Source organism: Ursus maritimus, unplaced genomic scaffold, assembly GCF_017311325.1.
Source record: "Ursus maritimus isolate PB19 unplaced genomic scaffold, ASM1731132v1 scaffold_6, whole genome shotgun sequence".
Taxonomy (NCBI): domain Eukaryota; kingdom Metazoa; phylum Chordata; class Mammalia; order Carnivora; family Ursidae; genus Ursus; species Ursus maritimus.
The window spans coordinates 1,466,892-1,489,891 of record NW_024426774.1 but is presented as its reverse complement, the minus strand read 5'-3'; the positions used below and the strand labels follow the sequence as shown (position 1 = coordinate 1,489,891).

Genomic DNA, 23,000 nt, shown 5'->3' with positions numbered 1-23,000 from the left:
TTTAAATAGCCACATACGGGGGCGCCTGTGTGGCACAGCGGTTAAGCGCCTGCCTTCGGCTCAGGGCCTGATCCCTGCGTTCTGGGATCGAGCCCCACATCGGGCTCCTCCGCGATGAGCCTGCTTCTTCCTCTCCCACTCCCCCTGCTTGTGTTCCCTCTCTCGCTGGCTATCTCTGTTAGATAAATAAATAAAATCTTTAAAAAATAAATAAATAAATAAATAGCCACATACGGCTAGTGTATCCTATACTGGATAGTGAAGGTTTACAGAGTAAGATTTAAAACAGAAATAAAAGTCCTAATATATAAAAAGCATTCTGTCCTCTATGAATTGGAAATTCAGTCTCTCTCACTGAAATTCATAACTTTGTGAGAAATAAGAGACCTGCCGAGACCAAAATACCAAAATGATGCTTACCTTGTTTTCATCTTAATGTGATTTCTGGACATATTAGGCTAACCAAGAACGTCTCCCTTTTCTGCTACAAAAGGAGATCACCTAAGTGTAGCTCGTATTGCTGTAATTCCAATGTAATTAGTGAACTTATTAATCTTTGACAGCCTGAACATGATTACCAGGATGAGTGTGTGTTTTGTTTGTCAGATGTTCATTTCTTTGTAATTATTTATTTTAGTTTAGTTTAGTTTAATTTTTATTTAAGTGAGCTCCACGCTGGGCTTGGAGCCCAATGCAGGGCTTAAGTTCACGACCCTGAGATCAAGACCTGAGCTGAGATCAAGAGTCAGACGCTTAACTGACTGAGCCACCCAGGTGCCCCTGTAACTATTTAAAAAATGTGAAGTCTGACTTCTTACGTTATTGAGAAAGGGACTTTTTTTTTTTCTTTTGAGAATCACACCAAGCCATAAGTTGCAGCATCCATTCTTCATGGGAAGTCTACTTTAATCCTTTTCATTGTGAAATTGGACCACTCTTTCCCACATTTTCTGTCATATTCTCCATTCCAGGTCCGGAAACAGGCTTTGTGGGAAGGCCTGCTTTGGGTCATTATCAAGACGACAATGTTATAAGCCCCAAGCAGGAGGTTGGTAGTTGGGAGTGAACACCGTCTCTAATTCCTGCCCCTGTGGCTTTGCGTCCGGGCCAGTAGACCTTCCCACACCTTGGGGACCACTGTCATGCCTGCCGCACACCTCTGCCATTTTTCAACAGCGTGACCTGAATTCAGCCGTGAGATGAAGAGTGACAGCCTCGAATCCTCATTTGTCATCCATATTCGGGCTCTCCATTCAGATGTAAGAATATCTGCGTTAAGAGCGCCTTCTTGACGGGGAGTCTAGGTTTGCTTTGCCTGGTTCTCCTTCCCTGGAAGGTGCGCAATTTTCCCTGGAGATTTCTGTGGGCCTTCAACGGGAGCCTAAGCGTCCAACAAGGTCCTCCTGGGTCTTGTGATCAGGACAACGGAAGCAGTGCACGTCCCCCAAATGTTTTCCCTGCTCCTGCGACGGCTGGCCAGGAAGGCTGTGGGCACATGCTCTGAACGGGACTGAGAAAGGTCTGGGCATGCTCAGAAGCCTCAGCGCAGAGTAGCTGCTGCCTCTGCCTGGCAGGACTGTGGGTACAGCCACGGGAGGCTCGGTGCACAGAGGAAGGGGACAGAACAGTCACAGCGATGCGTACTCATGAGCCACAAAACCGGCTCCAACTACGTACCTCTCGGGCATAAGGTTAGTTATAACACGGGCTCAGCAGAACTGACTCGCAGGTAAGGACAGCATGTCAGGCTCTTCTGACACTCAGCGCCGAAGACAGAAGCACCCGCTACAGGCGACCGTCGGAAACCAATAGCAGACGTACTGCAGTTTTTCCCTAAGGGGAACAGAAAGCCTGTGAATCACCATCCACTTCCTTGGGAGTCGAAACTCATTTGGCTTTTGGCCAGAGCTTTCACAGCAGCAACAGGGTGCATGGAAGGCTGTGGATGGCTCCATCTGTCCCCTGCCTTAGCACACGGGTCAGCCCAGCGCCTTGAAAGAAGCAGCGGGCTCCTACCAGGGAAGGAGACCCTCCGAGGACCGATCGAGACCCAAGTATAAATATCCATTCAATTACAGCAGCAACTAAAACAGAATTCAGATCAGCCTCATTTCCATGACACTTTTTCAACTAATCGAATGCCTCTATTGTAATGTGCTATGTGCCAGGCTCTGTACGTCAAAAATACTTTGAGTACGTACAAATATTAACAGGCCCCATGCACGTCTGGTTCAATCGGAAAGTAATTTTTCTCCACCAATTTTTTTTTGTTTTCTTTATTTTTCCATTACAGCAGCTGCCTTTGCAAACACCTAGAATAGATTCTAGAAGAAATGTGCAGAGAACTCGGCTGCCAATCTGATGTAGAGCGAACGGTTTTCTTCTCTCCGCCTACACAGCGCCTCCGAGATGGTGCAGAATCCTGGGAAGCCCTTCCCAGCCCCAGACACACACCCACTCCGCTCGTGAGCCTGGGGCTTCTGTGTTGGACCGTGGGCAGCGTAAGGACCAGCGGGCTACACCATCCAGGAAGGGTGAACAGCTGGAGTGGCCACCTCTGTAGACACCACTCCCGGGTTGTAAAGAGGCTGCAGGGCTCCCTCCACTCCCTGAAGTTTCAGGCTACCTGGAGACTAGAGCTGGGCAGGAGCCCTCTCTTCAGCCCGGACCCTGACAAGAGGCGCGAAGAGAATGTAAGGAAGCCTTGGGGGCGAAGGAGTCATACATCACTGCGCAAATTCTTGTCCTGACCCCAGTAAAGGACGGTGAAGATGAGCCAGATGAGAGCCCCCTACGAGGCTGGCGGGTGCTCACGCAGGTCAAACCATGCTACAAAACACACCCTCAGAATGCAAATCTAAGAAACAACTCCAGTCCCAGCCATGCACTTGGACTTTGGGTCGTCTTGGAGTCAGGGGCCAACCTAGCATCACAGACTGCGAACTACAGCAGACGCTGACAATGAAGCTATGGAGCAGCAGACTGGGGACTAGCCTAACGTTAGAGCTGGTGGAGGGCAGAGCCGGGGGCGGCTCCCGGGTTCCGCTGGGTGTTTACGCTCTCAGATCCAGGCGCGCCCTCCCATTCTGTTCTGTCGTCCGGGGCTGGGCTCTGCAAACTCCATTTCCTGAATCCCTTGCCAGCTGGTTGGGCTGGGAGAGGAAGCAATGGCAAGAGAATGGAGAGCAGGAGGAGGAGGGAGGGGCTTTCTTCCTTGTTCTGGCTCTGGTCAGATGTTTGCTACCTCAGTGTCCCCTTTTTGCTACTTCCCTTCCTGTACTAACTTACCTTTGTTGTAATAGTTGACGACAAACCTCCCAGGTTTTCTTACGGGACCCCGACTGAGACAGTACTTGGTAGCAAGAGTTGGTTTGTCTACCACTTTGGCACACGTCCGTCTTACATCTGAGCTATGTGCTGCTTCCAGATCAGCGGGTCCGATGTCCTGGACCAGTGTGACGTCCTAGGGAACATCAAGACAAGCAAGATGTCTGCAGACTAGATGATAACAAGGACAGAAAAATGGACGTCGCCCAGATATTATGCTGGTTTCTTAAGTTAGCAGCTGTACATTTCTCTTTTCCAAGTTATTCTATTTAAATGTTAATGCATAAAAATCAGTATCAAATTCACTTTATCAACCAGAATGAGACCTGAAAAATTCTTTTTAAAGTCAAAGCCATTCTCTAGCAGCGTCTGCTTAATTGAAAGCAAGTGAAGAAAACGGAACAACTCTTGATTCTCCACTAGATGGCAGTCATTCTGCAAACATGAGTTAGAATCCACTACAGGAGTAGCCAACAAATGGACTCGGAGTCAGTTGTGTTGATTATAAGCAACTGTCTTCTGTTTACAGTGCTTGACGGCCGTGGTTATATGTATTTACATTTGGCCCATTCCTAAAAGATATAAACTGGTATTTTCAGGACCATGGTATCCTTTTAAAGCCCAGATATGTCATAACTCATCATTCTGGATAGTTTTTTTATCACCACCAATCACTCTCAAACCAATATAGAACTTCAACTTAACAAACTAACCACCAGATTAAATAATGGGAATAAACTAGCAGTTTATCTAATTTCTTAAATTTCCTACGTTCAGTACACGCTAAGTTCTGGAACATTTCAGAAAAATGAACTTTATCTTTTTCTTAATTTTTAAAATTATTTTAAGATTTATTTATTTTAAAGAGAGAGAGAGAGTGCACGCGAGTGGGGGGCAGGACAGAAGGAGAGGGGGAGAGAGAACCCCAAGCAGATTCTCCACGGAGCACGGAGCTGGACACAGGGCTTGGTCCCATGACTCTGAGATCATAACCTGAGCCAAAATCAGAGTCAGATGCTTGAATGACTGAACCACCCAGATGCCCCAAGATAAACTTTATATTTAGACCAAAAAAAGTGTTCCCAGACACTGCCAAACGTCCCCTGGGGCATGCTTCCCCCACTGAGAACCACTGGCATAGCCACCACAGGGCTCCACTGGGGGAGTCAAGGTGCCCACGTGCACAGGCAGGAAAAGAGAGGAAACCCAGGAGGGACTGAGCCTTTCACACCCAGTTCCATTTTCCAAACTCACTCAGAGAAGCCATCCTTTTTCCTCTGAAGAGGTGAGTGATGGGACAGCAGAGGCTGAGTCGTACTCCAATTTAAAGTACCCCCTGAAGCCAGAGCCGGGTCTCCTGAAAGGCCTTCCTTCTCTCCCATTTTTCGCTGTTCTCTACCTTCTCTCCACATACCCCCCCTTTCTCTACTGAGCTCCCACCTCCTGTCCTCTGAAGCCCACCCAAACAGTCCTGTTCACCTGTGAGGACAATGGGGGGGCCTCGGGCGAACCACCGGCCAGCTCTGTCCCAGGGCTCAGAGCAAGCGACAAAGCCAGAAGGAGCCACCTCGTCCTTAGCCTCGCGGCTGCAACAGCCAATTCACAATATGACTGACGGGGGCTTGCTTGTAATGACTTACGTGGCTGTATTCTGCTTTCCGTTTTTAATTTTGGGAGATAATCAGATAGCAGGTAGCAGATTTCTGAGATTTTGAGACATGACTTACCGTTCACGCTCCCAAGAGAAATGCTGGTTCTGTCTTCAGGTCCTTAAGCCTTTAGTGGTGCGACCATTCACTTGTGCAACGTCCGGCATCGAACTTGACAGCAGCCCACACGTGCGTCCCCGGGACCAAACCCCAGGTCGCAAGGGCTCGTAAATGTCTCACGTTTAAAGCCCCCTCTTGAAAACTGTGTGCTCACACCACAAGGTCCTGAGGCGAGGGACAGTTAGGCCGATGTGCTGTAACCTTGAACAAAATGCAAAATTGGTGCGATTTTAATTTTTTTTTCCAGTGAAAATTCAGTTTGTTGGTCTGTTTCTGCAAAATCAGGGTTTGTTTTTAAATTCTTGGGAGTTGGGTGGAATGAAATCAGGTCACTTTTCTTACCAACCAGCAAAAACGTATGGAACTGTACAGAAATGTGAGGAACACAAACACATTAGATACGGCCCCTCCACTCCGAGAGCACGCAGTGCCAGGTGGGAAAGCCACCCAACACTGGGTATCGACCATAGATACGAGGGCAGGGAAGTGGAATTAGGGCTTTAAGCCAGGTCTGGAACGAAGACGGAATTCTGAAAACAGACAAGAGGATGACAATTCCAGGCCGAAGAGTAAGAGCAAAGGCACAGAGAGGACAAAGTGCGCTGTGCGTTTCAGGGACAGCACCCAGACCCGTTTGGTTTGGGCCTTGTCGTCCGGCAAGTTAACACGCTCGGAAGCTAGGGCAGGGCCAGTCCGGAGGCCTTCTACGTCGAGAGTTTGGACTTCGGCCTGAAGGATAGAGGGGATGCGCAGGCTTCTGACCAGGGCTAGGTGGCAGGCAGGTGGGCAGCGGTGTGCACACAGGGAGCCGGGCTGCTGTGCGGAGCGTGGGGCTGGGAGAGCCACCGAGCCAGTCCGGAGCACACGTGCTTCAGCAGTTGTTGACGACGGTGACCACACACCCAAAGATAGCGCTCATTCGTAGAACGTGTCTCCAGCTGACGAAGGAGCTTCGCTTCCATGACTTCATTTCACCCTCAGAACAACTTGTGAAGTAGAATAGTCGTCACATTTCCCAGGTAAGGAACCACCTGCTGTTCAGAACAACGCGGTCACTTTTGGCAACGCAGCCTTTGTTGGTTTGGGGGGCACTACCTTCTTCTTTTCCCCCGGCCCGTATTTCCTGCTCAGGAAAGGCCTTTTATTCCGTATTTCCCCATAAGTGTAACGGTCACAGGCCTCTTGTCTTCTCCGGCTTACCCTCCCGTTAGCTGGGCTCACCTCCTCCTACGGGTTCAGCCATCACTTATGAACAGACATCCGCCGAATCTCCCCTGCAGAACGCAGAGGTAAATGAATCCTAGACGCTCCGCAGGTATTTTTCAGCATTTTGATTTTTGATTCCTTTTTAAAATATTTTTTAAACATGACCTTAATTTCAAGTTGCTTCACATCTCTCTCAGAAAGCCAGAGCACCTCAAAATCTGAATCTGAATGATGCTGATCAGAATCCTACATGGTAGACAAGCCAAGTATCATTAGTCCAGTTTTACAATTCAATCACTCACTCACTCGCTGATTTGTTCAAACATTTATTGAGCACTTCTGATGTGCCAGGCATGGTGCAAGGCGCTGGGTATAACAATGATTAAGACAAAGTCCCTCAAGGAGCTCACAGTCTAATGGTAAACTACTGAGTAAACTGAGGCACAGAGTGGTAAATGACTTACCCAATGAGGTAGAGAGAGCTAGGTACTTGGAAATGTGGGACTAGAGCTGGAGAGAGGGCAGGGTACAACGAACTCATCAAAAGCAAACCCCTTTGATTGAAAAGCAAGGCTGCATACAGAAACGTATTACAAAATCTGCTTGCAAAAAGGTTAAAATAGTTTCCAATTTTCATCATGATTAAATTCATGTCTTGCAATGAATTAAGCCATTACCTGATAGTATTTCTATACTTGTCCCTAAAGCTTTCGGGTATGCCGCCAGTCTGCTCAGACGCGATAACCCTACAGGGAGCTTGAAATCAAGACGTATCAGATTTCAATTTCAGCACTGGGAACCATATTGAAATACTTTAATTAAATCCATGAACTTTAAATGTATAGCATATTTATGATACTTCTACATGTAGAAGTTTGGAAAAAACTTTCCTCTAACCCCCATTCAGAGGATTCTAATAAGTTATAGATACCACAGAAATTAGAGAATTTGTCTGTTACTTTCCATATATACATTATTTTGGCTGTACAAGGGTGAAAAGTTTGACTTTGACATATTACATAAGGAATCTAAACATTATACAGATATATACAAAGACATCACATTCAGAGGCCTGGGTACACCCATCCAACGTTTAACAGCTTACTGCAGACGTGAACCCATGTAAGGCAATTTCTTTGTGACAATGACACATGATCCTTGAAGGAAAGGGCAGAGTCCGCGAAGCGCTGTCTGCTGCAGGCCTGACCGTTTGTCTCCATGATTCTCTTCGTGGCGAAGTGACTTCAGTAAGCAAGATGTCTCGTTCACTGACAAAAAACAGTGAGTAATTATAAAAAGAGTTGTTTTCAAATGCAGAAACCATAATTATCCAGTAACCGAAGTAGTGAACTTCTCAAAGCCACCACTGGCCTCGACACTGCCGACAGAACCAGAGGATTTCGTGGATGATTTATTGCTCTGAGAATCAAACTTGATGCATAATTCATCCACACGGGATGTTCCCCAAGGACTCGGTACGCGACTTCGCAAATGCTATCAGTTGCTCACTTCAAGCAATTCTTCACTTTGCTGTGGAGGATTTTCTTCTGCAAAATAACAAACATGAAAGAGATTCTCCTGAGTGAGGGTCTGAAAGGCAGACAGGTACCAGGACCTATAATTCAAGTGCTTGAGAAAAAGGCTGAGGAACCCCGGTCAAGAACCGCATCGTTATGCTAATGGCATGAGGCTGACGTAAGTCTCACAAGAGAAAACTGGAACTCAGAAGCGCGCTGACAGCACCTGTCACAGGATGTAGACGGCTTTCTGCACGCGGAGACCACCCCAGGCGGCACCGCCACGGCACCAACTGTAATTCTACATTTTCGAGATCAAAACTACATGGAATTTAACCATCAAGTTGTTAGAAACAGTCTAAACCGTAGTTAAGAATTACCTTGTCATTCTTTAACTCACGCTTTTGTAGCTAGAAAGTGTAAAAGTATCTCTAAGACCATAATAAGACTACATAGATATCAAAACCCATCAGAATCTTAAATTTCCTCCGGACAGACTCGGTACGGTTACCTTTACCGGCGTGCTCCGGATGCTTGTTTTTAGAGGAGGTGCCTGCACCGTCAGCCGCGTTACTACTTGAGTGGCCCTGCTCCACTTCGCATAAATACACGTCGATGGGGCCTCTGGTGCTCCTTATATGCACTGTGATAGAGTCCTGGCAAAAGACACATATGATACCATAAAAAAGACATGTCAGGATGAATGCGAGAATTCATTAATGGTACTGGCTCACGTACTAGAACTGCCAGAGTTTCAATTCAGGGGATATTTCTGAAAATTTAAGTTCTGGTGGTTTTCTAGCATATATTTGAGAGAATCATGGACTTGGTTTTCATCGCTCCGGCACTGCTCAGGTTCTAGACTGCCAGGCCACGTCTGGTTTGAATGGTACAGCTTATGCAACTCAAGACCTCTTTCTACAGAAAATAAACTGTTACGCTGCTCAGAACCGGCAGCCAGCTGAGGACTTCATATTTCACCAAATCAGAGCTGACAAACGTTTTCTGTAAAGGGTGACACAGTAGACATTTTTGGCTTTGCGGGCCATACCATCCCTGTCACCACTACACAATTCTGCCATTACAGACTGAAAGCAGCCAGACACAATGTCTAAACAAATGGGTATGTGGCTATGTCCTAGTGATATGATGTACAAAAATCTAGCAAGCCAGATCTGACCTGAGGCCAGTCCAGCCACCCTGGCTCTAGCTGCCCAGATCTCGCCCTGGACGCCACTGAATGCACCGTACCCGTCTACTACTCCCACTTACTTACTGCTGAGAATGGCTGCCCAGAGGGCCCGTGTTCACCGGCCTTTAAACTGGACTCTAAGTCTTGGGTGTGACCCAAAAGCTCAGCAAAGTTCAGCAATTATAGCCTGAAGCAGCTCATAGCCCAGGGGAAAACCCAAAACCTCGTCAGTCACTGCAGCATGGGCCATCATGTCCCCAAGTAAGGATGTGTTGAAAGATTAGTGGGTAATTATTTTAAAAAAGCTTAAACATCTCTCAAATGACTCCTATTAAACACAAAAGTTATGTAGGAGACTTGGAATATATCCAGATCTAAACAAAATAATGAGGAATCACCACCCAGAAGTCACAAGTCAAGTGTGACAAGATTAAAAGCTGTCCCTTAACTGATTTATAATTCACTGTCAAGTAACACCACAGGTGCTCACTTGGACAGTGGTCTGCTGGAGATAAAAGGATAGATGAGTGCAGAATATTCTTCAGTGGGGGGGGGGGGCCCTAGAGCAAGGCAGAGGCCATCATCATGAGCTCCGATGGGTCTATCAGGCTGTCAGAACTTGACGATCTGTCACAAGCATGGCCACATTCCTTGGTTCTGATTCCATCCTTACCAAGCAACCTTCTGATGACAATTCTTTCAATACAAACTTTCCTGCAAGGGAAGGAGTGTGCTAAGCCGCTGATGAGAGTATCTGCGTTCACACCGCAATTTCACTTCTCATTCTGAATGTACCACTTAGTGTTCCGGTTTACTCATTAGTCTTTGATGAGCTTGGGTCGAGTTAATCCCTTAGAGCCTTCGCGGACACCAGATTTTCCTTCTGGGACTTCAATAATGAGGCCAATGCTTGGCGATCCCTCTATGAGGCATTCCAGTAGAGCACAGTCTACGACTGTACCAGAGGCACGACGGCGTCCATAGTACATGTACAGAACGACGATTAAGAACAAACTCTGAAGCCGAGCTACCTGGTTCTTCACTTACTGTGTGATCATGAGAAAGTCGATCTTTCTGTGCTTCAGACTCCTCACCTTTAAGAGGATAACAATTGTGACTAGTTCATCTGCCCTTACTCGAAACACAGTTAAAATGCGTAAAGTGCCTCGAGCAGTATCAGGTAGGCAGCTAATGCGCGTGAGAGTTACTAAGTCATTATACCTGCGACAAGAGCACCTGCCTCCCTCTTTAAAAACTCCTCTTAGAAATGCAGGGATACCTACTTCTCTGGGAGCCGGAACATCCAATCTGGTTTCTGCCGGAGCTTTCACAGCAATAACAATCTGTTCGTGGAAGGCTTGAATGCTGTGAATATCCTGGTACGTCACATACGCTAGTGTAAACACCAGTCAAGGGTCTCTAAGCAGAATGCTACTGACGGAGGAGATCATTTCTCTCTTACAATACATGCATACAAGTGTCATGTTAGAACCTCTGTAGTTTTTATGGGATACAAACGCACAATTAAGGAAAGCAATTGGTAAGAAATTATTTCATATGTAATTATTATTATTTCATAAGCAATTCTTAAGATTTTACAAAGTGTTTTCCAATATTTATAACCCGAAGCACTCCTTTAACCTCTAGCATCGTGATATTAACGCACACAAAACAACTCTGGTGAAGGTGTTTAATTACTTCCTCCCCCCCCCCCCAATTCCCCACTCATTGTTAGATCTCACTATGAGAACTTTTGGGGACAAGTGTCCAGTTTTGATGACACTCTCCCACCATACAAGGAGGAAAACATCTGTAAAAGAGTGGAAGCAACTTGGAGAATCACTGTTTCAGGGCCATCGTGTACTCATGGGGTTTCTCACATCCCAAATTCTTTTCCAGCTCACTGTGAATTTTTTCATCTTGTTTTACTGTGTCGCCTGAAATTTTACCAATTATGTGATTTACTGGGTTTCCCCAACATTTTTTGTTTACTTTACAGACTTTTGGGTAGAGGAACAGCATTTAGTTTCCTTCCAATAACCGGACAGTGGAAATAGAGGAGTTTGACTGATGAGGAGTTAAAGTAAACGTGAAGCATGAACCGCTGGGAACCAGGGACGCCTCACAGAGGTGCGGCAAGAACCGAGCAGCGGCTGGGTCCGGGAGACCCAGGAGAAGATCGCCACCAAAGACCAGTCTCCCCTGCTGGCCCCGAGGCGCGGCCAGCTCCACCAGGCTCTGTGGGCCAGAAGGGCAGCTCAAGGGCCGTTTCAATGACAACTTCATTCTGTTTCAGAAATAAACTCCAGTTAACAAATTCGGGAAAACTGAATTTCACAAACGCCAACAGAGATTTTACTATCTTTACAGCATTCTAAGAAAACAAACAGGAATGCACCACTATTTTTATTTTAAATGCAAACACAGATGTTGGTACATGGTCACGAGGCCGCAATTAACCTGAACAAACAGCATACAAACGAGCAAAAGGCAATTAATTAATTTGTGTACGTCTGACGCTACACCATTAAACCTTCACCTACTTTTAAAACTTCTAAAGGTCTGATTTTGTATTTTGAATCTATTAATTAAATCCCAAGCTGACCCTACTACTTAAAATAACCTGCTTTGGAAGGATAAGTTTAAAAAAAAAAAAAAAAAGGACAGGGTTAACAAACAGGGTTGCTGGAGGGGTGCTGGGCGCTGGGCATTAAAGGAGGCACTTGATATAATGAGCACTGGGTATTGTATGTAACTGAAGAATCACTAAATTCCACCTCTGAAACTAATGATACAGTCTAAGTTAAATTGAATTTAAATAAAATGTTAAAAAAAAAAAAGGACAGAGTTAAAGGATATCTTTCATTTTCTTTGTCATCTGTTAGCTCAAACAACTGCTGAGCACAATCCTTAATTAATTCATCCAAAGCATCTTCCATTGCTGATAAGTCAGAAAGTTCCTCCTGCAGCTTCTTCTGTTGGGGCACGGCTCCAAAATTGCTAAGATCAGATCCTCTTTAAAAGAAAGGTTTTTGAAAAAAAAACAAAACAAAAAAGCTCACCATCAGTAACATCGAGGAAATTACAGAGAATACAAGTTAGGTTACTGGAACTTCTGCAAACGCTGACACCAGGTACTTCGCAAACTGACAGACAAAACTAGGTACTTGAATATCACCTGCGACCTCCTTTTATTCTCAACAACCATTATTCTTCCTGTACACAAACTGGTTTTTGTCCCTATTTTTAGTCTCTTACACAGGGATTAAAAAAACCCAACAAACCACTGTAACTCTATGGAAATTAAGAGTAGTCAGGAAAGCTGACGGAGATCACCAAGCACAGACTGAGAGTCAATAACACCGTTTAAGTCTCAGCTCTACTACTTCCAGCAGGACTTTTGATAAGTTACAATCTTTTAGTCCCCTATGAAAAACAAGCAGTACACACTAAAACGATAGTTCTTCCGCTAAAATTCTGAGTATTTCCCCCTCATGTGTATATTCTACTTGGTTCTATCTGAATGTAATGACTATATTCATTATTCTTAAAAGATATATTTTCTTTAGTTTTTACGACCTACCATATCATATTGGTAGGATATGACCCAAGCCACTGATATTTTTTTTTCTTCCATATGGAAAATAAAGAGGAAAAAGGCTGTTACCACTTTACACTTGGTTTACTAGTTTTCAAATCTGATTCCAATTAGTGATTCGGAATACAATCTGATATTAACCCTGAAAGTGTTATTTAATGTTTTTTAGCAAACATGTTCAAATTAAAATTCAATCTGCATTTCTGTACTATTGAAAAAATAACTACTTTCTTCTACAGCAAAGTTCATTATTTAGAACCATTTCATGATCTTTGTTGGTTGATTTTTCATCTGCCTGAAATGAAATTATTTGTATGTACCTAAACGCTGGAACTGTTTCTGATAATCCACAATACTTGCCTATGTAAGTGTTAATAGCTTTCTTCTTCTGCACACGTGCACGCACACATCTATATACACGTAACTGCATCTACTTCTTCTGCACACGTGCACGCACACATCTGTATACACGTAACTGCATCTACTTCTTCTGCACACGTGCACGCACACATCTATATACACATAACTGCATCTACTTCTTCTGCACACGTGCACGCACACATCTATATACACGTAACTGCATCTACTTCTTCTGCACACGTGCACGCACACATCTATATACACATAACTGCATCTACTTCTTCTGCACACGTGCACGCACACTTCTATTTTATATACACTTCATTTACTTCTTCTGCACACGTGCACGCACACATCTATATACACGTAACTGCATCTACTTCTTCTGCACACGTGCACGCACACATCTATATACACATAACTGCATCTACACCATAAGGTCTTTTTTCCATGATCCTCCCTAATCAAATATGAAGTCTTCAGCAATTGTCTTTTTTTTTTTTTTTAGAAAGAGCAAGTGAGAGCACATGCACGAGTGGGCAGGTGGGGAGAGCGGGAGAGACAACCTCAAGCAGGCTCCCACGGTCAGGGCAGAGTTCGATTTCGCCACCCTGAAATCATGACCTGAGCCAAAATCAAGAGTTGGACGCTTAAGTGCCTGAGCCACCCAGGCGCCCCTAGCAATTGCCTTTAAGACATCGTCTACTGATTGTTTTTTACATTCAGGACAGCGTGTGATCCATAGCCTATGTGACTCATAATCACCTGGGGTAGATTAGATTCCTGCCTTTGCCCCAGAACAAATGAATTATAACCCCTGGGGCGGGAAGCCTCTAAGTGTTTCTTACATTACACTGTTTTACAACCTTAACCAATTTCCTCCTGATATCAATAATCATTTGGAAAAAAAAAATCTCCTAAACAATTAGATGTCCCCTTCTTATGATCTTGAAAAGCAAAACTCTTAAAACTAATCATTATTCCATTCAACTTTTCTGTAATATCAAAATGATATTCCAGGTCTATGACTTTTATTTAGTCCTACTTAGGGAAAAAATATGTACCTTGTGGGACAATGTGAGAAATTTTTATAGAATCCTTTCCTAACAAGAAGCCACCTCTACTTTGTTTTGTCCTGTCAAAACACTGCTAATATCTTGTTTGTTTCAAGCATGGTATTTTCACTAAATGAGAAGGTAAAAAAAAAAAAAACAGGAAAAGTTCAAAACCAACTCACATCCATCGAATATGGTTCTTAGACTTTTTTTCAACCAGATCGATTCCATCTAAGACATTGGTGATATCATACACTCTTCGTTTCCGCACTCCCAGTTTTGTGGCAACCTTGTTTAAGTCGAGAATACCCCCAGGAGCAGATCTGACAAGATCCATAAATTTTCGAGTTAAATAAACCAGAGATACATCAAAACGAGGTCTCTTCACTTTTAGAGCTTCTGGGAAACAAAAGAAACAAATTTATAAAATTCTCAATAGCACTTCTTTTTCAGTCATTAAAAAAAGTAATTTATTTCCTCAGTAAGCACAGACACCTAAAGAAATTCTACACACTGAACACATCATAGCTAATTTTTATGAAACAGATTTCTTACACTGGCTAAAAATGCATCAGCTTATCTCAGGTAAACAAAGGCTTTAGTCTTCGAGGAGGACTGGAAATATGCTGCTAATTCCCCTGGACATGGGAATCTGTGGGAGGCTGAGCATCTATCAAACATAAAGTAGACAGTATGCATTTCTACCCACACCACTCTCAGGAATAGAATTAGAAATAGTTTTTAAAATTGAATTTCTTAGTCTTCAACTTAAAAAATTCTTTACAAAACAGGCAGAGACTTGGCTTTTTCTTTTTAATACTTAAACTGTTCCTATACATGTCACAGTGTAACGCTGATGGAAGTTTTTGAACGAGCTCAAATTAGTCTTCTATTAAAACAGAAGGACATACCTTGAGGAAAAATGGCATCTCTATTTTTTTTTAAATATTCACTAGCCTATATTAACTTAACAGATAAGCAAATGAAGGGGGAAAAATCTCTTTAATTCCCTCCCTCCGTCACCCACTCTGATGATTTTGGTTTTTCATACATGCCCTGCCCCCCTCTGCACACAGACACACACAAGTTACCACTATGTACACTGAACTTTTAAAAACAAAAATAACAAACTATCTTTTAACAAGCTGCTTTAACTCAACATTGTGAACATCCTCACTTGGAAACAAATGTTATTTCAACATTATTCTTCACAGCTGCATAATACTTAAGTGCGTGGAATATTTGTTAAACTTACCCCAAAACTGGAAATTCCGACTGTCTCCAACTTTGCTATTTTGCCCAATACTTCGGTAAATCTCCCTGCACCTAAATTTTTGTATGCATCTTTGTTTCCTTTAGTTAAGTTCCCCGATTTGGAATTGACAGGTCAAAGGGTATTTTAAGGAATGTCTGTCCCGCTAAACCTGCTATCCAGGTGGGGTTCTATCAATTTTACCCAGTGTATGTGTGAGGGCCTCGGCTCACGTGCTTGCCTGAACTGAGCGAGTATTAGCGTTCTTTTCATCTCTCCCAACTTGATATTAAAAAACAAGTTCTTGTGGTTTGGTGTGCAGAGTAAGTAATTTTACAAATAACCCAGCTGTCCTTTTGGTGTGAAGTATATGATCTCTCCTTTTTTCTACTTTCACAGCATACGACAGTGAGTATGCTTCAAAAGAAATATTCATCCTGTCTTCAGTTGGGAAATTCCCGTATCCAGAACCCCTATAATGTCACATTCAGGTTAAAGCCCGCTAGTGGCTACTCCAGGAACACAAGTACGTTATTTTATAATGCACAGGTCTTCTCTGTGGAGACCACTCCTACGCTTACTGTTAAACAGGAATAAATAGGAATTAAAATGGTGTTTAATTAGAAGAAAGTCACAATTCTACAAAAAAACCTTGGCAGACTACAACAGAGAAATTCTAACTTGAAAAAGCATACATCTAATCACCCTAATTGCTAACACGACAGGGTCTTAAAAGCTCTGGGTTAAGTATATTCCCACCATGTTAGTCACTTTAGAAAGATATTCACTGAAAACCTACAACCTGACAGTTACTTGCTGATGGAATACAAACATGACTCAAAAGGTTTTCAAACTAGGGGCACCTGGGTGGCTCAGTCGTTAAGCGTCTGCCTTCGGCTCAGGGCGTGATCCCAGCGTTGTGGGATTGAGCCCCGCATCAGGCTCCTATGCTGGGAGACTGCTTCTTCCTCTCCTACTCCCCCTGCTTGTGGTCCCTCTCTCTCTGGCTGTCTCTGTCAAATAAATAAGTAAATAAAATGTTTAAAAAAAAAAAAAAAAGGTTTTCAAACTAACGATGTTTCCTAGTCTACTAAGGAACTCTAGCACAATGTCCTGAGGTCAGTGCCAAGCGAGGCATCCAAGCTCCCTGAAAGAAGGAGATGAAACCTGACTGGAGCAGGAGTAAGGAAGTTCTCCTGGGGGGGGTGAGCGGGCAGAGGACAGACAGGTGGACAGGAAGCTCTTCTCCCCTCTTACGGAGGGCCAGGTGCTTCATGAGACAGAGCCGTGGCTGAGAACGGGTGGATTCAGGGGTCTCACAGCTGGTAGAGATGGGTGAGGGCAGCAGCTGGCAGACCAGGCTGCCTGGTGGAGCTGGAACGACCTATAACCCTGTCTTCCTGTCCAGCCATTCCCTACTGCCTTCTTTTAAGGATATGAGGTGACTTATAAATTTAATACAAATAAATAAAACCAAATAAATGAGGAGTCAGGGTTTTCTCTATTTGTAATAGAACATTGTGGAAGAATTCTAGGTTGAGTGAGATCCCAATCCCAGTTCTGTGTCAGGAAAATCCCACTGGCAGCCAAGTGGAAGAGCCTAAAAGCAGACAAGCTACTGAGCAGGCTATCCCGCCACGCTAGAAGGAGCAGTCTAACCCAGTAGTTAAGATGAGAGGCTCAAGTCTGAGAGGTGTGGGGGTTGAATCCTGAGGCCTCAGTTTACTCATCTATAAAAAATGAGTAATAATCCACAGTTACATTTTAAAGAGCTGTGACAATCCATGCAAAGAGCTTAACACAGCTCTCACCGTACAAGCTCAGTGTGTGTTAGACAACACTGTAAGGTGGTGGTGACTGTCAGACGAAGGACACACTGCCAACGTAAAACTGACCAAACCCGGGGACCAGCTATGGGTGAGACTGTGGCAGGGGCCGAGGAGAAATTAAGGGCGGATATTCAGATCTACATACAGGACCTACGCACGGTCTATTCCTTGTGGTTAGACCAAATTAAGGGGAGGTGAGGGGTGGCGATATCTATGGTGACAATTCTAGAAGGCTGGGAACGAGAGCAACTGGAATTCCATCTCCTTTCGGTGACTCTGCATGCTGGTCCACGGCAGGAATGGGAGAGAGCAAGGGAATCAAAGGGAGTCTGGAGGCCAAGACAGTTCTCCTGCCTGTTGTCAATGGCCTTCAATTCTGCTGACAGTGACGAGTAACTGTTCTCACAGAATTCTGAGAAAATATCCTTAAACTTAAATAGACCATTCCATTTTAAAAATGATTTCTAAAAGCAACAAAGAATCAACTGGTGTTTGTGCACATTATTCAGTCCACAACCTCAGGCGTTTCTGCTGAAAATCGGTGTACAAATAATATATTTTACTTAAGTTTCTCATCAACTAATGTACATTTAAAATAAATCATTTACATCATACGAAATTCAAACTACAAAACCTAAAACCTATTCCAGGATCAACTTACTTCTCATGGACACATACTGTACATTATCTTCTAAATTAATCCTTATTTTTGATGGCTAGGAAAAAAATACAGAAATTTAAATTAGTAATTTAAAGACACAATGCAAAATGAGCAAAAGCAAATGAACAACATTTCCTAGATAATATAAGGGTGGTGGTTGTTGTTTTTCACCCTGGGGTGGTAACTCGGTTGTGAGAAAAGCAGTCCTTCCTCCACACCGTATGTACTGTAACTGCGCTCACAACTGGCAGCGCTCACACAGTTACGTTTCTCATGCCGCACAGGCTTCCATGAATATGGAGCAGTAGTTATAGAAAGGGGTGCGGGAGAAATATGAATGAGAAGTTACTACTGAATAGACACTAATTTACTATCTGTATCAGATACTGAGGATAAAAGCAAATACAAAGAAAATTAGGACACTGTCTAACTCTGGAAAGCTCAGTAGAGGTGGAAGAGGTCTCTAAGCTGGCAAATGCTCACCCCTTGCTATTTAAGTACAAGTGGCTTCTAAAAATTTGCTCATAAGGTTTCACAAGTGGCCATGCATTCCTGTTATAATTAATGGAAAAACAGCAGCATTTCAGATAACTGACAATAATGCATACTATGTAACTAGAAACTTTGGTATCAGATTAATAAAAAAAACTTCTTTTAAATTCTTCAAACCACCAGGAAATGAGTAGCAGCTCCACTCCCAATGCTCACCATCTTATCAGGTATTTATGAAAGTTTACAGAAACTGGTAGTAAAACATTTGTAATACATTTAAAAATTGTTTTTGCAAAAAATATATAAAACCTTTAGATAAAGCCAGGTAAACAGAAACCTACGTTAGCCTCATGCTTACAACAAAGTACAACGATGACAGGTGCCTCCAGACAGGCTGTGATCAGGTTCAGCTCTTGCCTAAGTGAAAAATCTGGCCCTGAAATTGGCTGTAGCACTGGCATAGGTGAATTCTCCAAGGTGCTCTAAGAGAAGAATTGGCAGGAATACTACGGATACACCCAGACAGGGATATCACAGAAGGATTCACAGGGAAGGGGATCCCCAGCTGAGCCTTGAAGGGCAAGCCAGATTTTGCCTGAACCTGTGGGAGCTTCAAGAAAGAGGGGAAAAGATAGGATTCCTAGTGCAGGAAATGAAAGGAACAAAGCTATGAAAATGTAAATCGCATGGCACCTTTTGAGGACCCACCTGTGTGGTCAGTGCAAGACTAACTTGACACTGAAGTTAGAAAGGCATGCCATATTCAACAGAGATCATGGAAGTCATGCTAAGCAGTTTGGATTTCGTATCATAACCAGCGGAGAGTCACCACAGATTTCTGAACAAGAATATGACATACCCAAGCTCATGGTTCAGGAATGTAACAATGGTAGCAATACAGCAAAAAGACTGGGGGATGGGAAAGTCTAAAGGCAAGGTGAGCAGCTCAGCAGCTCTCTGTTTACCTCGGTGTCAGCAAATCCTTGGCACAATGATTTCTGTATCATCTACAACAAAATTACAGCATCTAGTAGCAAGTTAACTTGATATGGAATAATTCTACTGAAACAGAATTCTGCTGTAGAATTAGCTTAGTTGTTGGAATGGAAAGGAAAACGCGGACCTGCTGGCATGTGTGAAATCAGAGTTGGGAAGGCCTGTCTTAGGGGCAGGGACCACGCGTGACAAACTCTCGCGAACAACAGTGCTGACAACAGCAACCTGCAAACACGGAACCCTCCAGTGAACCACTGAAGGGCCGTCCTGTTAAAGTCAGACACGAACGTGACCAACGGTGTTTTACACTGAACCCTTCTGCTAATACTGCAGGAGACACAGTTTACTGTAGCAAGATTCCTAAAAGAGAAAGAAACCATCCTCATCACACTGATCTGAAACACACACAAACAAATAAGCTAAATTGTTATATGTTCCTTAAAAAAGTACACAGAAAGGGTTAACATAGCAGGGCTCATAGGTGCCTTGCCGCAAATAGACTTCTGTTCTTAATTTAGAGTAGCAGGGCCAAGTCCTTACATACAGCACTTAATGGTATCCTAACTGGCCGCCTTGCTATCTGCTCGCTGCATATTCCAGAAGGGCATCTTTTCGGCTCTGTACTCCCCTCTCTCTTGTCCTCTTATCGAGACTGCTGCCATTCGCAGGTTGGCACAGGGATGATACCTCAATCAGCCATAACAAGAGGAGCAAGGACCACTTGCCTTTCCACACACTCTCTACCGTAAATGCGGCTGCACAGCATGCTCTCTACACCGAGAGCTGTGGGACAGCGGGGTCTAATGGCATCCTCTTTTTTTCTTTTTCTTTTTTTTTTTTTAAACCTTCTAACTATGAAAACATGATCTCTTTATCTTGGAGGAATCACAACAGTTATCGGTCCCTCCGGGGCAGACATCCCCATATGTGTAAATCTTACAGGTGAACAATACTGGAGATTTCCAAAGTGTCCACAGTAATGACACATTCATCTCCTTTATATTCAAAATAGTTCTTGGCTTAAGACTGGGGTTCGGGACTACCGTTATCTAACTTCTTAGACACGGAGAGAGATCGCAGCCTTTATCTGTAACAAAGGGTGTTGATAAAATTTTATTGCCCATTTTCCAAGCTACTGTGAAGATTAAAAAAGAAATTGCGTCAATTGTAAAATCCTACGCAACCATAAGAGAATCATTTTGTGTTTTGAACCAGAACAGCGTCTGGCACATTCGAGCACTTGGTAAGTATTTGTTAACATGTAAAGTTGAAACAGTACCTTGTCACAGATAAATTCAACTGATAAGTAACTCAGAACTCTGAAACAATGAGTATTTAAGACGTAAGGACACAGGGTGAAGACTCCCTCTTGTGTACAACATGAGCACAGATCACTGAGAGATTACCGAGTGTCATTTTCTGTGTTCTGATACAACACGCATCATCTGGCTATATCAGCCTGACACCTGGCAAGCCTTTCCAGCTACTCTAACTTTGGTAAACGGCATTCAACAAGTAGGCCAGGAGCCCTTCTGGGAGTAGAAGGGACTAGATAGAACTCCTTTTGAAGCGGCTTTAAAATCAGAATAAATGGGGGTGCCTGGGTGGTTCAGTCAGTTAGGGGTCTGCCTTAGATCAGGTCATGATCTCAGGGTCCTGTGTTGGGCTCCCTGCTTAGCAGGGAGTCTGCGTCTCCCTCTCTTTCTGCCGCCCTAGCCCCTGCTTGTGCGCTCTCTCTAAAATGAATAAATAAAATCTTAAGAAAAAATCAGAATGTTTCCTCACAAAAAAGTTAGTGAGTTATTAAAAAAAAAAAAAAAAGTAAATGAAATGCCACCCCTGCACTTGGCCCAAGCTATTTAGGTCCCTCAGATCAGAGCAGTGCACCTCACCCCTGGAGGGAGGCCAACGAGGCTCTATACTCTTGTATGAATGCCCCCCCCTTATGAACCCGGAAGCGGAAACAGGAGATGGAATAGAGAGAGCCCCCAATCAAGCTGAGAAGCCATCAAGGCCCCTCTCAAAAGGAGACTGATTGTATACTCTCTCTCAGGGATACCCATTTTCTTTTTCTTTTGAAATAATCTCAGCCTTCCTAAAAGGTACGTAAGTAGCACTGGGAATTGCTACAAACCTTCATCCAAATCCCCCGCATGTTAATGTTTTACTACATTTGTTTTATCATTTCCTACTCTACACACACACAATTTTTTTCCTTGAATCAACGGAGGGTAAACTGCAGACTCTAAGTAACTCCGTGTGTACCTCAAGGATATTCTCTCATACAACCGCCGGGTAATTACCAAAATGTCTGTTTGAACTTGGCAGTTTTGAAAGAAACTGTTAGTAGAAACCTGGACTTCGAGGGCACTCCAGTGAAGGTTCAAAAGGAAGAGAGGATCATGCTACTAGAAAGCAGAAGGGAGATGTTATGCTAGGACAGAACGATCAGCAGCACCTTCAACTGCAGTTATGTGGGGAACTGATAGTAATGGCCCAGGTAACCTAACCGAGGAGATGTCCACACCAAGTGTTGACTGCGGTACCTGGTTTCTCCCTGCAGTCTACGGTAAAATGTGTAAGAGAGAAATCAAGAAAGGGTCTGTTAAACAAAAAGGAGCCAGGACTTAAAGGCTTTAAAAACTCCCAGCCTGGGGCGCCTGGGTGGCTCAGTCGGTTAAATGTCCCGGAGTCCTGGGATCGAGCCTCGCACTGGGCTTCCCACTCAGCGGGGAGTCTGCTTCTCCCTCTGCTCATGCTCTCACTCTCTCAAATAAATAAAATCTTAAAAAAAATTCCCAGCCTCTTCAGAAGCTCAAATTAAGAAATGACATCTGAGAAAGACCAAATCAAAGGCATAATCAAAAGATGAAGGTGAAGGGCGCCTGGGTGACTCACTTAAGTGTCCAGTTCTTGATTTCAGCTCAGGTCATGATCTCAGGGTTGTGAGATCGAGTCCCAAGTCGGCCTCTGCGCTGGGTAAGGAGCCTGCTTCAGATTCTCTCTCTCCCCCTGCCCCTCCCACAACCCTCTCTAAAAACAATTAAAATTGAAAAAAAAAAGTAAAGATGATGGTGAGGGTGCGATTGCACAACTTTTGGGGAAGACCTCAGGTGGATCAAAGATGGTGCCTCAAAGTGCTATGCAGTCAGGCAAAAGGCCTTGACAGAGATGAAGGACGAGCCCCACAGGCCCTCTAAATCTAAGCCAGGGCCTCTATGAAGCTCTGGGGCACTGTCCGTCAGCCATTCCAAGAGGAGCCCAAGGTGGAGAAGGATTCTTCCAGAAGAAAGGTGGGACGTTTGTCTGCTAAGTGAGCCACAACAGGATTCACAGAAGGTCCACACAGTTTTTGAGATAACTGTATCAGCAAAAACACTGTCAGCTTGGACCAAAAGGGACACTGAAAAGAGATTACTCATCACCCAAAGTTCCACTGCCAGAAAGCAGGCTGATAAAATTACTCAGTTACAAATAGGGGTTTCCTCTCCTGAGGAAGAAAGGAAGACAGATAGTGGAACCAACAGCCCAGAGGGTAGAGATGGGAGCACAGAGAATGCTTCCCTGAGACCTAACCAAGAAATTTCTAACATTTAGCAAGCTGACTCTCAGAATTGCTCTGGACCAGTTACTCCCCTGTGACTCCCATTTCCTCCTTTAGGCACAGGGGTGTCTAGAGCAGGTGTCCTGTCTGTCCCACTAGTGTGCGCCGGCTGTGCTGGGCAGGGGCGGGGGGGGGGGGGACC

The 23,000-nt window shown here is 44.1% G+C and overlaps 1 protein-coding gene and 1 long non-coding RNA gene across 4 annotated transcripts in view; both read right to left on the bottom strand.

The window, feature by feature from the left end:
- Positions 1–740: 740 nt before the first annotated feature.
- LOC103659334 lies at positions 741–6,504 on the bottom strand. Its single transcript, XR_567541.2, has 3 exons — positions 5,055–6,504; positions 3,289–3,463; positions 741–1,833 (listed from the first exon to the last, which is right to left on the bottom strand). It is a non-coding gene; the product is annotated as an uncharacterized LOC103659334 (long non-coding RNA).
- Positions 6,505–6,615: 111 nt separating this feature from the next.
- The window catches only part of E2F6 (E2F transcription factor 6), a 20,462-nt gene continuing 4,077 nt past the window's right edge, over positions 6,616–23,000 (bottom strand). The window contains exons 2-7 of one of the 3 annotated variants that reach the window (XM_008686260.2): positions 17,767–17,821; positions 14,207–14,423; positions 11,871–12,026; positions 10,295–10,409; positions 8,337–8,475; positions 6,616–7,849 (exon numbers count right to left, since the gene is read on the bottom strand). In XM_008686260.2, coding sequence (XP_008684482.2) covers positions 7,800–7,849; positions 8,337–8,475; positions 10,295–10,409; positions 11,871–12,026; positions 14,207–14,423; positions 17,767–17,821 — 732 coding nt within the window. In that variant the 3' untranslated portion in view covers positions 6,616–7,799. Of the gene's footprint in view, positions 7,850–8,330; positions 8,476–9,684; positions 10,106–10,294; positions 10,410–11,870; positions 12,027–14,206; positions 14,424–17,766; positions 17,822–23,000 lie in introns of those variants that run through there. The other 2 variants (XM_008685683.2, XR_005832717.1) reach the window with 2 other exon arrangements.